Source organism: Aquarana catesbeiana, unplaced genomic scaffold (genome assembly GCF_042186555.1).
Source record: "Aquarana catesbeiana isolate 2022-GZ unplaced genomic scaffold, ASM4218655v1 unanchor229, whole genome shotgun sequence".
Taxonomy (NCBI): Eukaryota; Metazoa; Chordata; class Amphibia; order Anura; family Ranidae; genus Aquarana; species Aquarana catesbeiana.
Genome location: NW_027362656.1, coordinates 311,312 through 324,630, shown reverse-complemented (window position 1 = coordinate 324,630; position 13,319 = coordinate 311,312). Strand labels below are relative to the sequence as shown.

The 13,319-nt window shown below is 47.1% G+C and overlaps 1 protein-coding gene across 1 annotated transcript in view; it reads right to left on the bottom strand.

Moving 5' to 3' along the window:
- LOC141121770 (uncharacterized) overlaps window positions 1-13,319 on the bottom strand; it is a 122,022-nt gene that overhangs the window by 22,387 nt on the left and 86,316 nt on the right. The window contains 4 exon segments of the mRNA XM_073611488.1: window positions 498-1,477; window positions 2,255-2,378; window positions 2,465-2,599; window positions 13,047-13,160. Of these exon segments, the coding sequence (XP_073467589.1) occupies window positions 498-1,477; window positions 2,255-2,378; window positions 2,465-2,599; window positions 13,047-13,160 (1,353 nt within the window).

The following is a 13,319-nucleotide window of genomic DNA, read 5'->3' as shown; positions in this document are numbered from 1 at the left end:
TAAATTTCAAACCCTTCAAACCCAATACTTTAATTTCCTCCTTAGTCAATTGTGCATCTATGAGATTGAATATACCTTCTCCAATTATTCTCTTTTTCTTTTGCTTTGTTCCGGCCCTACATCCTCTCCTCTTCTGGAGCTTCTTCTTTGTATTCTCAATCTTTTATTTCTTTATTTATTATATTTTCACACAGTATAAAGGGAACATATTTATATTAAGACAAGCACGAGTTTACAATATCACTTTATTACAACTTTCCATCCAGGTCTTTGGTAATCTCTGATCTCCTTATGAACTGTTTCTTACATGATGAAGATCAGCCATGGAGTATATCTGAGGTGTATATCAGGGTGTGCTTCTTCCCCACATGAGAGCTGTGATGTCCAGCAACATTCATATAGAAGACATTTCCCGCACTCAAGGCACTAATACACCTCAAGGGTTGTGTGGGATCCCTGATGTACAGTGAGGAACAATTCCCTCACTAAGGACAGGAAAGTGGCTTCTCCCCCGTGTGAGATCTCTGATGTCTGGAAAGACTGGACTTCTGTGAAAAACATTTCCCACACTCAGGACAGGAAATTGGCTTCTCCCCCGTGTGAGATTTCTGATGTCTGTAAAGATTGGAATTCTGTGAAAAACATTTCCCGCACTCAGGACAGGAATACGGCTTCTCCCCCGTGTGAGACCTCTGATGATCAACAAGTACTGATTTTCGTATAAAACTTTTCCCACACTCAGGACAGAAATGTTGCTTATCATCTGTGTGCAATCTCTCATGTCTGTGAAGATTGGACTTCTGTGAAAAACATTTCCCGCACTCAGGACAGAAATACAGCTTTTCCCCCGTGTGACATCTCTGATGTTTAACAAGATCTGATTTTTGTGCAAAACATTTCCCACACTCAGAACAGGGAAGTGGCTTTTCCCCCGTGTGAGATCTCTGATGCGTGTAAAGATTTGACTTCTGTGAAAAACATTTCCCGCACTCAGGACAGGAATATGGTTTTTCCCCTGTGTGCAAATCCTGATGTCTGTGAAGGCTGGACTTCAATGAAAAACATTTCCCGCACTCAGGACATGAATACGGCTTCTCACCTGTATGCAATTTCTGATGTCTGTTAAGACTGGACTTCAATGAAAAACATTTCCCGCACTCAGAACAAGAAAGTGGCTTCCCACCTGTATGAGATTTTTTATGCTTGTTAAATTTGGATTTAGAACGGAAACACTTCCCGCACTCAGTACAGGAAAAGCTCTTCTCTGTTGGAAGGACGGCACCGTCCCTCACAGTCTGAGGTTCCTCAGGATAAGAGGAATACGATGGTCCATCTACACTGTGTGGTGCCGGATGGACATTTGAGGTAGCCGGGTTTTCTCCTGGACTATACTGTGTGATGTCCTCATCTTCTACTTTACAGTCTGGAGACAAAGTGAGACAATCCTCTGAGGTTTTCCTCATCTCCCGTCCATCTACTAAAATAGAAATAAAAAGATTATTACTAGACATGAGCAGATTGGTTCCCCTAAACCAGGACTCCGCCCACATCAGGCAGCTTTGTCTCTGAGGATCTTACAATTCCCCCCTCAAGGTAACTAGTAAATGGGTCCTCTGATCTCCTACCAGTTCATTTCTTTATTCATGGACCTTAGTCAGTTAGTCCCAATTATTATAGGATGAGTGTCCCCACCCCTTCTATCAATCATCAATAATCACAGGGCTAAGCCCCACCAGAGGTCAGAGTGTGAGAATGTAGGGGGAGTAATCAAGATGAAGACTGGACTGATCCTAAAGATCGCCATCATTGACCTTTTTACTTATACCTCATTATCACTTTCTGTTAAAGATTCCAAATGTATCAACATATTATCAACAAGTATACAGACATATCCCTCCACCCGGCACAGCCAGCAAACAACAGAGTAAGTAACCCTGGGAGAATTGTTCTGTTAGAGGTCTTGCTAGACCCAGGCATGAGGTAGAAGATTCAAAGCACATGTATCAGATGCCTAGATTGAGCAATGTCTATGGTGAAAATAAACATTTTGCTGCCAGTTGAACCCCAGAATCTCCATAAATACCGGGAATACAGAGGACGGGGACATCTCTCTGGTGGGTTCTCATTACTGGATTCATCTTAAGGAAACACACACACTGACTGAATACATTGTTTCTATGTGTTTATCAGATGATGGGGGATCTAGGTGAACCCTCCGTACTGCTCTCTCCTTTACAATAAAGTCTCCTCTTACCCGGTGATGTGAGGGGCGGCTGATTGTCCATCATGACGTCCTTGTAGAGATCCTTGTGTCCTTCTAAATACTCCCACTCCTCCATGGAGAAATAGACAGTGACATCCTGACACCTTATAGGAACCTGACACACACAATGATACAGTCACCATCCAGACACATCCCTTGTCTGTTACTGGATAATGTCCCAGAATTCCCAGCACCGCTCACCTCTCCTGTCAGCAGCTCCATCATTTTCTTGATGACTTCTAGAATCTTCTCCATGTTGTGTCTCTCAGGTTTTATGGAGTCACATGGAGGCACTGTGATGGTCATATGATCACCTGACTTCAAAGGAGGAAATCCCTGTATTGAGAAACCAATAGGATATCATGTTAGAATCATCCTCACTTCTCCGATCAGGTCTGTGTTTTATTATTAGAAAAAGGAGCGATATGATATAGATATATATATCATATAGAATGATATGAAAAACACCAGAGCAAAATATAATAATGCATTAAAGTGTTTGTTCACCAATGCCATAAGTCTGCCACACAAAGTAGGTGAGTTGGACGTTCTGGTGCATGAGGAGAGCTATGATATAATCGGTATTGCTGAAACTTGTCTTCAATCCTCACATGACTGGGCTATTAATATTCCTGACTATGCACTCCTTCGGAGAGACAAGGTAAAAAGGAAAGGTGGCAGGGTCTGTCTCTGTGTGAGAAGTGATCTCAAAGCAAGTATGAAAGAGGACCTGGTTGATGGAGAGTGTGAAGAGTCTGAAACATTATGGGTGGAACAGCATATAGATGTGCGTAGTTCAAAGTTAATCATTGGAGTTTGTTACAGACCACCCAATGTTAACGAGGAGGTGGAGACTCGGCTCCTTGCACAGATGGAAAGGGCTGCAAGGGCTGGGACGGTGATAATAATGAGGGATTTTAACTACCCAGAAATTGACCGGAGTAATGGCATTGCTGGGACAGTTAAAGGGCAAAAATTTATAAACCTAGTACAGGACAATTTTATGGTCCAGTTTATTGAGATCCCAACTAGGAATGAAGCTCTGTTGGACCTGGTAATCTCAAACCATGCAGAGCTTATTACTAATGTTCAGATAGAGGAACACCTGGGTAGCAGTGATCATAACATGATTTCATTTGATGTTAGCTGTAAACAAGAAATACATACGGGAAAGATAAAAACACTTAACTTCAAGAGAGCAAATTTTCCAAGGATGAGGGCTGCTCTCCAGTATTTAGACTGGGAGGGAATATTGGCATCGATAAACACAGAACAGAAATGGGAATTATTCAAAAAGACTGTTTGGGACCTCACTGCAAAGTATATTCCCATGGGCAATAAGTTTAAAAGGCTAAAAACAAAACCTATGTTGCTCATGGTCAAAGTTAAAAAAGCTATAAACGGGGGCGTGGCCAAGATGGCGCTGTGAGCGGCGGCTTTCTCTGAGAGCTCCGCTCATCCAAACATAAAATCCAGCTCCAGCGCCCTCTTTCATCCACAAATTTCACCCCAGCTGATCGGGGGAGACCCAGGCACCCCCTGCCAGGTGAGGAGCGAGGAGGATTTCTGCTCCCGGTCCGCGGTCGGCGCCGCTGCACACTCCCGCTCCACTAGGCCGAAGCCGCGGTCTTTCCTGGCGGGCCGCGCGGCGGGCCGGGAGTCCCCTGGCGCGGTCGCCCCTGTCTCTACACAAGCCGGCTGCTGTGGACTGCTGAGGGGGGTGAGTGGATTGACCCTGGGCTGCAAATAGGCGCCGCTGCATACTCCCGCTCCACTAGGCCGGAGCCGCGGTCTTTCCTGGCGGGCCGCGCGGCGGGCCGGGAGTCCCCTGGCGCGGTCGCCCCTGTCTCAACGCAAGCCGGCTGCTGTGGACTGCTGAGGGGGGTGAGTAGATTGACCCTGGACTGAAAATAGGCCGTGCTCTGGGCCTGGTCTCTACCCCCCCCCCCCCCCACGTATGACTAGGCCGCAACCGCAGCCTCCCCATTAGATCTGGACTCTGCTGGCCTGTAGGAAGAGGCCCTGAGACGGTGGGGGACATCTACCTGGGCAGAGGAACCATCTCTGGAGCACCTCCACCCCTGGCCCTCCTGATAGTGGAAGAAGCTGGCTGGGCTGCATACTCTGACAAGCCTGTGGAGCCCTGAAGTGGACAGCATCTACATCCTATAACTGCAGGTGAGAGGAAAGACTGTTAAAGGGTCACACACTGCTCCTTACCTACTGCCTGACTACCCCAGACTCTGCAGACAGGCTCCGTCACTCGCTTACCTACTACTGCCTGGCCTAGGCCCCCCAACACCTGAATGAGACGCAGGAACTTCAGCGCCAAATATATTAAAGGGGGGAGACGTGACCCTGCTATGGAAACGTAAAGACGCGTCATTGAGAGCTCTGCACTGAAACGGGCCATGAATCACCCGCAGCACTGATCAACTAAACCATCCATTCATGCCAGGAGGCCGTAGCCACCCACCGGTCACTGAGGCAAGGAAGGGACCTGAAATTTCACACTACTTTCTGCGGCAACAGCAGGCTTCCTCACCGGCGGGAAGGAGCAAGATGGCGCCGCCTCGAGTCAGCTCAGCGGGCGCTGCATCCTCAAGTAAGAAGGGCGCTCCTGCAACTACCTCCGCAGCGGAGGAGGACTTTCCCCCCTTACCGCACAGAGCACCCTCTCCTATAGTGTCCCCGGCTTCCATAACTGCTGACACCCCTTTGCCTCCAGACCACGCTGGTGACCTAAGCGGCCTAGTTGAAGGCTCCCTGAGAGACATAGTGTCAGGCCTCCCCACCAAGCAAGACTTAAATGCCATGGCCACCTCTATTGTAAACGCACTAACCAGAGAACTGCACGACCTAAAGCAGCAAGTGGATGTGGTCGAAGAGAGAGTCACTACGATCGAAGCCTCCCAAACCAATACAGAAACGCGCCTCACTACACTGGAGTCGGAGTACGGGGCATTCCGCCGCCATCTTGTCGATGTCCAGCTGCGCCTGGACGACGGCGAGAATAGGAGCAGGCGAAACAATTTGCGCCTAAGGGGGATCCCAGAAGCCACCATGGGCCCAGACCTCCGATCCACAGTGACTGCCATCCTAAACCAGGTCCTGGGCAAACCACCGACAGCTGACCTGGAACTGGACAGGGTGCATCGTATCCCAGGCCCCAGACCCCCGCCCTCTGCACAGAGATCATCACCCGAACTGGACTTTCCCCGTGATGTATTATGTAGGGTGCATTTCTTCACAATTAAGGAGGACATTCTTCGCCTTGCCTGGGAAAAGGGCCCAATAGACTTCGACGGGGCTCCCATCAGGATTTTCCCTGACATTTCCAGACAAACACGCACCATGCGTGGGCTCATGCGACCCCTACTGGAAGTTATCCGTGAGGCTGATGCCACCTACCGATGGGGTCACCCCTTCCATCTTATTGTCAGGAGGCGGGGGGCGGAATTCTACCTCCGCACGCCAGACCAACTACCTGCCCTTTTTCAGTTCATCTCCAGGCCAGCGATTGAGGTGCCCAACTGGTTTGAATATCTGCTCTCCCAGGATCCACAAGGTTCAGCGCCACCCAGACAGCAAAGGTTTCGACGCCCAAGATCCCGCCCGCCAAACCGAGAAGTCCGAAGAGCCCATCCTACATCATCTGAGGACTAAACGCACGCCACCTTTTGGCTGTTGGTGAGACTTCCAGTACCTCATATGGGTTGGTGCCCCGCTCCTTCCCCCCCCTAGGACGATCCTCCCCCTTTTTATTTTTGTCCTCCTGAAGATGCCTCTTTCTTTTTCTTTTGTGGGCTAATTTTTAAATTCCAGACAGGGGCGGGGGGAGGGGGGACACATTGTTATAATTGTTATGACTGTTATAAATTCTGTATCTTTGTGGCAGGCTAGACTCCATGCACTACATCCGAGTTTGTCTGATGTGAACGTTGACACTGAAAAGGAGGTGCATGCATGTTTTCCATGATTCACATCCGGCCGTGCTGCCTTGGCGCACTGACAGTTAGACGGTGGGGGCTCTTTCCTGGTCCTATCCAGGGGAAGGGCGAATGGGCCATTGGGCCCTCAGTCCTCGGCCGCCACTGCGATGCGTCAACGCCAGTAGGTTATGGATGTTAGAGGTCTACTTAGTTGTACTTACTAGCCTGAAACACAGTTGAGTTCATGGATGTTATGCCCAGATATGTGGTAAATCACACTTTATTTACGATGGTTAATGTATTGTTTTTCTCAATGTTTCTGATTCCTTAGGCCCCCCACTCAGTGCATCTCCCTACCACCCCCAAAAGTACCTTATTATATAGTTTTTTTGCTTACATAGGCGATAGCAATAACTATTTGATTACGCGCCTCGCCGCATTGGCCACCCCCCTTTAGGGCGACCTCCCGGCTGCCGCACAATCTCCTCTGTGTCTCGGCCGGGAGCTCATAGAGTAGCTACTTGACTAACTTAGATTACTCCCACCCTCCTTCCCCCCCTCTCCCCTTCATCTACCCTCCCCCTCTCTCTCTCTGATACTGTCATCTCCTCCTTTGTCCCCCTCTCTTCCCCGGTGCTGTTACTCTCTAGCTGGGTGGGGACGTGAACTTGAACTAAGAGCGATCGTCCTCCTCATCCTATCAACGATCATCAGTGCCCCGGCTGCCACAATGGCTCTCCTAAAGGTGACCTCCCTTAATGTACGGGGTCTCAATATCCCGGAGAGGCGTTCCCAGCTCCTGGCTGACCTTCGCAGAACTAAAACCCAGATTGCCTTTCTACAGGAAACCCACTTTCATGGTGAGCATATTCCCAAACTGACTAACAATCTGTTCCAGACGGCATACCACAGTATCTCACCTATCTCCAAATCTAAGGGGGTTAGCATTCTAGTGGCAAAATCTGTACCTTGGGAGTTTGGGGCGCAGCAGACGGACCCCCAGGGCCGCTTTCTCCTGATTAAGGGAAAGGTATTTGACGTTCAGGTCACTCTTGCCAATATCTATTTCCCCAACGCCGACCATGCACAGTTCCTGCGTGGGCTGATACCCAAATTGCTTGAGTTTACGGAGGGGATGCTCATTTTTGGGGGTGATATGAACTTTGCGATGGATCCCCTGTTGGATACCTCGCGGGGTGCTTCCCATCTCTCATACGCCCGCCTTAAACGAATCAAATCTGATCTTCACTCACTGCGTCTGATAGACCCCTGGCGCCTTTCACACCCCAGGGACAGGGATTATTCGTACTTCTCACAAGTACATCATTCGTACTCAAGACTAGATTACCTGCTCCTTTCCCATAAGGACCTGCCGAGGGTAGTGGACTCATCCATAGATGTCATCTCCTTTTCTGACCATGCCCCAATACACTTGACGCTCCAAATGGGACCAATGTCTAAATCCCCACCCTCATGGAGACTGAACGAGTCTCTGCTTCAATCTGCGGAGACCCGCGCTGAGATTCAAGCCAAACTACAGGAATACTTTGCACTCAATGAAGCCTCGGTCCCCAACCCCTTGGTGATGTGGGAGGCTCACAAGCCAGTTATCAGGGGCATTCTAATAGGCATTGGGGCACGTCTCAAGAGGGAAAGAACCCGTAGAACTGAAGAACTTCTTCTTCAGATCAAGACCCTTGAATGTACACATAAGGCCAGCCTAGCTCGCTCCGTATACCAGGAGTTACTTAAAGCACGTGAGGAGCTTCGCTCGCTTCTGTTACATAAAACTAAAGAGAGGTTAGCATGGTCACGCCGCACAATGTACGAATTCTCTAACAAACCTGGCTCCCTCCTAGCCAGAGCTCTACGCGGACCCCGCACCAAAACTTTCATCCCCCACATTCTGACCCCTTCGGGTCGGAGGGTCTCTACCTCAACAGAAATGGCGGAAGAATTCCGCTCATTCTACAGCGGCCTCTATAATCTAGATAGACCCTCTCCTGATGCCCCTGGCCCCTCTGGGGGACCCACCCCACACGAATATCTAGCCTCCTCTGGCATGCCATCTCTATCGGCCGACATCGCGGAAGAACTGGAAGACCCCATTACGGTGGAGGAGCTGGGGGTAGCACTGGCGAGTTCCAAGCCCAAGAAAGCCCCAGGCCCTGATGGCCTTACTCCAATTTATTTCAAAACCTTTTTTGAGACGCTCTCTAAACCGCTAGTGGATGCACTTAACTCAATCACGCAAGGTAACTCCTTCCCCATAGATTCCCTTAGGGCCTACATTTCTCTCATCCCTAAAGAGGGAAAGGACCTACTCCGGTGTGGAAACTACCGACCGATAGCTTTGCTAAACACCGACTTGAAACTGTTTGCCAAGATCCTGGCGAACAGATTGCTCCCACACATACCAAACCTAATTCACAAAGACCAAGCGGGCTTTGTCCCCCAACGGGAACCACGCGACAACACCATTAGGGTGCTGAACCTCATACATGCCGCCAGGACCACGCGACGACCCCTTCTCCTGCTGTCAACTGACGCGGAGAAGGCTTTCGACCGTGTAGACTGGACATTTGTTAGAGCTACTCTCGAACACATTGGCCTCCGGACGTCGATGCTCAGCTGGATCTTATCTCTCTACTCCAGCCCCACAGCGGCGGTTAGGGTCAACGAAACCAGGTCGGGTTATTTTAACATTCGAAATGGTACCAGACAGGGTTGTCCCCTGTCTCCTCTAATCTTTATTCTTTCTTTGGAACCTCTGCTCTGTAAGATACGGGCCAACCCCCAAATAGAGGGCTTTCGTAAAACATCTGGAGCCCACAAGGTCGCCGCTTTCGCGGATGACCTTATCTTCTTCTTGGCTGACCCCATTGCCTCACTCCCCGCCTTGCTTCATTCCCTGAGGGAGTACGGAGCTCTGTCCCTATTTAAAATAAACATGTCTAAATCCTCCATGCTTAATATCACACTGAGCTCACAAAATATCCGACAATTGCGCCTGAACTACAAGTTCCACTGGGCAACCGATACCATTCCGTACCTAGGAGTGGCCATCACCGCGGACCCCGCCCACCTTTACCAAGCAAACTTTGCCACTCTTCTACACAGACAGTAATTCCGTAAAACATGAGAAGTTTTTATTAAAGAGAAACACTTACATCTCATAAGTAAAAAAGCGCTTGTATGTATAAAATGGCGGCAGTGGAGTCCTCCCGACGCGCTTCGTCACAAAGGACTTCCTCTGGGGTACTTACCCACTGCAGCCAGACTCCTTTATATAGGGACAAGGACCCCTGTAATGAGAATCCAGCTCCCTGGCTTGTTGCAAATTAGCACTTCCGGGGCCATCGAAGATGGCGGACCCGAGTGCGTTCCAAGCCTCTCTTTCACGTGATCCAATCCCCATAGGCCTAATGGTGTAGTGTCAATGTGTAGGGAAGAAGCTATGACCCTACGTAACAGCATCAGGAACATCCCACCCAATGCATCTCCCTTCTAAGTCACAGGCAGTTCGGAAGAGCGCCACGTTCGTCCGGATATAACCTAGGGAGAAAGTGAAGGGGGAGGAGATATACACAGGAAATAATGATACATCGACCGGAGATACAACACAAGTGTACGCAGTGGATGTATATTAGTTGTTTTAAACGGGATAAAAGGGATAAACGTACAGACTTAAATAAAGGAAGATGGATTCTCCACAAGAGAAAGGAGATGGATGGTTAGTTAACCCATCACATAACCCCCTCCTCGTCTCTATATAGCATTTACCCTATTATATTTCATAAAGTAATGAAACAACAGTACCCTGATGATGGATGCACAAATGAAAAAGAGACATAAATAAAAGGTTTTAAAAAAAGGACACATATAAAAGGGGACATATATACATATAAAATTATGAATAGGTATCAGCCAGTATATATCCCTTAATTATTCATAATATATACTGGCTGATACCTATTCATAATTTTATATGTATATATGTCCCCTTTTATATGTGTCCTTTTTTTAAAACCTTTTATTTATGTCCCTTTTTCATTTGTGCATCCATCATCAGGGTACTGTTGTTTCATTACTTTATGAAATATAATAGGGTAAATGCTATATAGAGACGAGGAGGGGGTTATGTGATGGGTTAACTAACCATCCATCTCCTTTCTCTTGTGGAGAATCCATCTCCCTTTATTTAAGTCTGTACGTTTATCCCTTCTTTTATTTTTCACTCTTTTTGGATCAATAATGGATTTGATTTCCATCAATGAATGAAGCTTCAGTTTGTTTTTTTAAAACAACTAATATACATCCACTGCGTACACTTGTGTTGTATCCCTGGTCGATGTATCATTATTTCCTGTGTATACCTCCTCCTCCTTCACTTTCTCCCTAGGTTATATCCGGACGAACGTGGCGCTCTTCCGAACTGCCTGTGACTTAGAAGGGAGATGTGAGGTGTTGTGCGCATGCGCCACTACGCGGTGACGTAGCCGCGCCGTGCATGCGCGATTGCAGACCGCACCGCGATCTGCATTGGGTGGGATGTTCCTGATGCTGTTACGTAGGGTCATAGCTTCTTCCCTACACATTGACACTACACCATTAGGCCTATGGGGATTGGATCATGTGAAAGAGAGGCTTGGAACGCACTCGGGTCCGCCATCTTGGATGGCCCCAGAAGTGCTAATTTGCAACAAGCCAGGGAGCTGGATTCTCATTACAGGGGTCCTTGTCCCTATATAAAGGAGTCTGGCTGCAGTGGGTAAGTACCCCAGACGAAGTCCTGTGTGACAAAACGCGTCGGGAGGACTCCACTGCTGCCATTTTATACATACAAGCGCTTTTTTACTTATGAGATGTAAGTGTTTCTCTTTAATAAAAACTTCTCATGTCTTATGGAATTACACTATTGGCCCCTCCTTCGTCCCATGTGGGTTATGTCTGAGGACGCCTAAGCCTCCATATGGAGAAGATTCCCCTGGGAAAGAACCGCCGGGATTCTACCTTCCATCTGCCCTTGGTGTCCTACCTCCATTGCCAGTGAGCAACTTAAGCCTGTTTGACTCATACAGCATACGCTCTGTCGGTCCCAACTTTCCGGTAAGCCTCCAGTCATTCGGGTGGTGGTTTGGCACAAAGTATATATCAGCACATATTGGATTGTATTCGAAGGTTTCCACGATCATATGTTTTGGAGTTCACCATTATAGCAACAATTGTGTTTATCGCACGCTATATTCATTTCTGGACAGTCTTGTCTTTATTTGCCGATATATATGGTGATCCTAAGGGTTCATGCTACAATGGACTTTTTATGTATGAACATTCACTAACATGCAACACTAATTTTTCTTTACTACATGTGTTATTGCATATTTATTTTTTATAATTTTGCATCACTTATTAGCGCTACACTTGGTTTTATGTGGACATGGTATACTTGGATTTTGCAAAAGCGTTCGATACAGTTCCCCACACACGGCTCATGTGTAAGGTAAAGTCTACAGGCTTGGAAATATCAGTTTGTAAATGGATAGAAAACTGGCTAAAAGACAGAATTCAGAGAGCAGTGGTTAATGATTCTTACTCTGAATGGTCTAAGGTTATCAGTGGTGTACCCCAAGGTTCAGTGCTGGGACCCTTACTTTTTAATATCTTTATAAATGATATTGGGTCTGGGATCAAAAGTAACATTTCTGTCTTTTGACACCAAGCTATGCAGTGGAATAACGTCCTTACAGGATGTCTCCAATTTACAAGCCGACCTCAATGCACTGTCTAATTGGGCGTCTATGTGGCAGATGAGGTTTAATGTTGAGAAATGTAAAGTTATGCACTTGGGGGCTAAGAATATGCATCATACATACTAGGGGAAGTACAACTGGGGGATTAATGGGGGAGAAGGATCTGGTGGTTTTTTGTAGATCATAAGCTCAATAATAGCATGCAATGCCAAGCTGCGGTTTCCAAAGCGAGCAAAGTCCTTTCTTGTACTCAAAGAGGTATGGACTCCAGAGAGGGAGATATCATCTGTTCAAATCATTAGTAAAACCTCATCTGGAATATGCAGTTCAGTTTTGGGCACCAGTTCTCAAAAAGGATATCGGGGAACTGGAGAAAGTGCAGAGAAGGGCAACCAAACTGATAAGAGGCATGGAGGAGCTCAGCTATGAGGAAAGATTAGAGGAACTGGATTTATTCACTCTTGAGAAGAGGAGAATAAAGGGGATATGATCAACATGTTCAAATATATAAGGTATCCATATAGTGAACTTGGTGTTGAGTTATTCACTTTACGGTCATCACAGAGAACAAGGGAGCACTCTTTACATCTAGAGGAAAAGAGATTTCATCTCCAAATACAGAAAGGTTTCTTCACAGTAAGAGCTGTGAAAATGTGGAATAGACTCCCTCCAGAGGTGGTTCTGGCCAGCTCAGTAGATTGCTTTAAAAAAGTCCTGGATTCTTTCCTAAATGTACATAATATAACTGGGTACTGACATTTATACGTAAAGTCGATCCAGGGAAAATCTGATTGCCTCTGGGTGGGATCAGGAAGGAATTTTTTCCCCTGCTGTAGCAAATTGGAGCATGCTCTGCTGGGGTTTTTGCCTTCCTCTGGATCAACTGTGGGTATAGAATTGGGTATATTGGATTGTACGATATTTTTTATTTTATTTATTTATTTATTTTATGGTTGAACTGGATGGACTTGTGTCTTTTTTCAACCTAACTATGTAACTATATAACCTCCCAGAATCCTCCTCACCTCTCCAGTCAGGTCTGTGTTTTATTAATAGAGATAAGAGTGTGGTCATGTGACCTCCCAGAATCCTCCTCACCTCTCCGGTCAGCAGGTAGATGATCTCCAGGGTGAAGTCTAGTATCTTCTCAGTCATGTGACTCCGGTCCTCCTCCATCCTCATGGGTGCCATCATTTGATCTATACAGGTCTCCTTGTAGACGGATAAATTTGATAAATTAAATTAAGAATTATTTGGATGGTATTGGTCATACAATAATAGGATGTGGATGTGAGGGGGGTAAAAGGAGGGTTGCTGTACATTTAAAACGACAGGTTAATCTTTGGGAACATATTACATGCTCCACCAAAT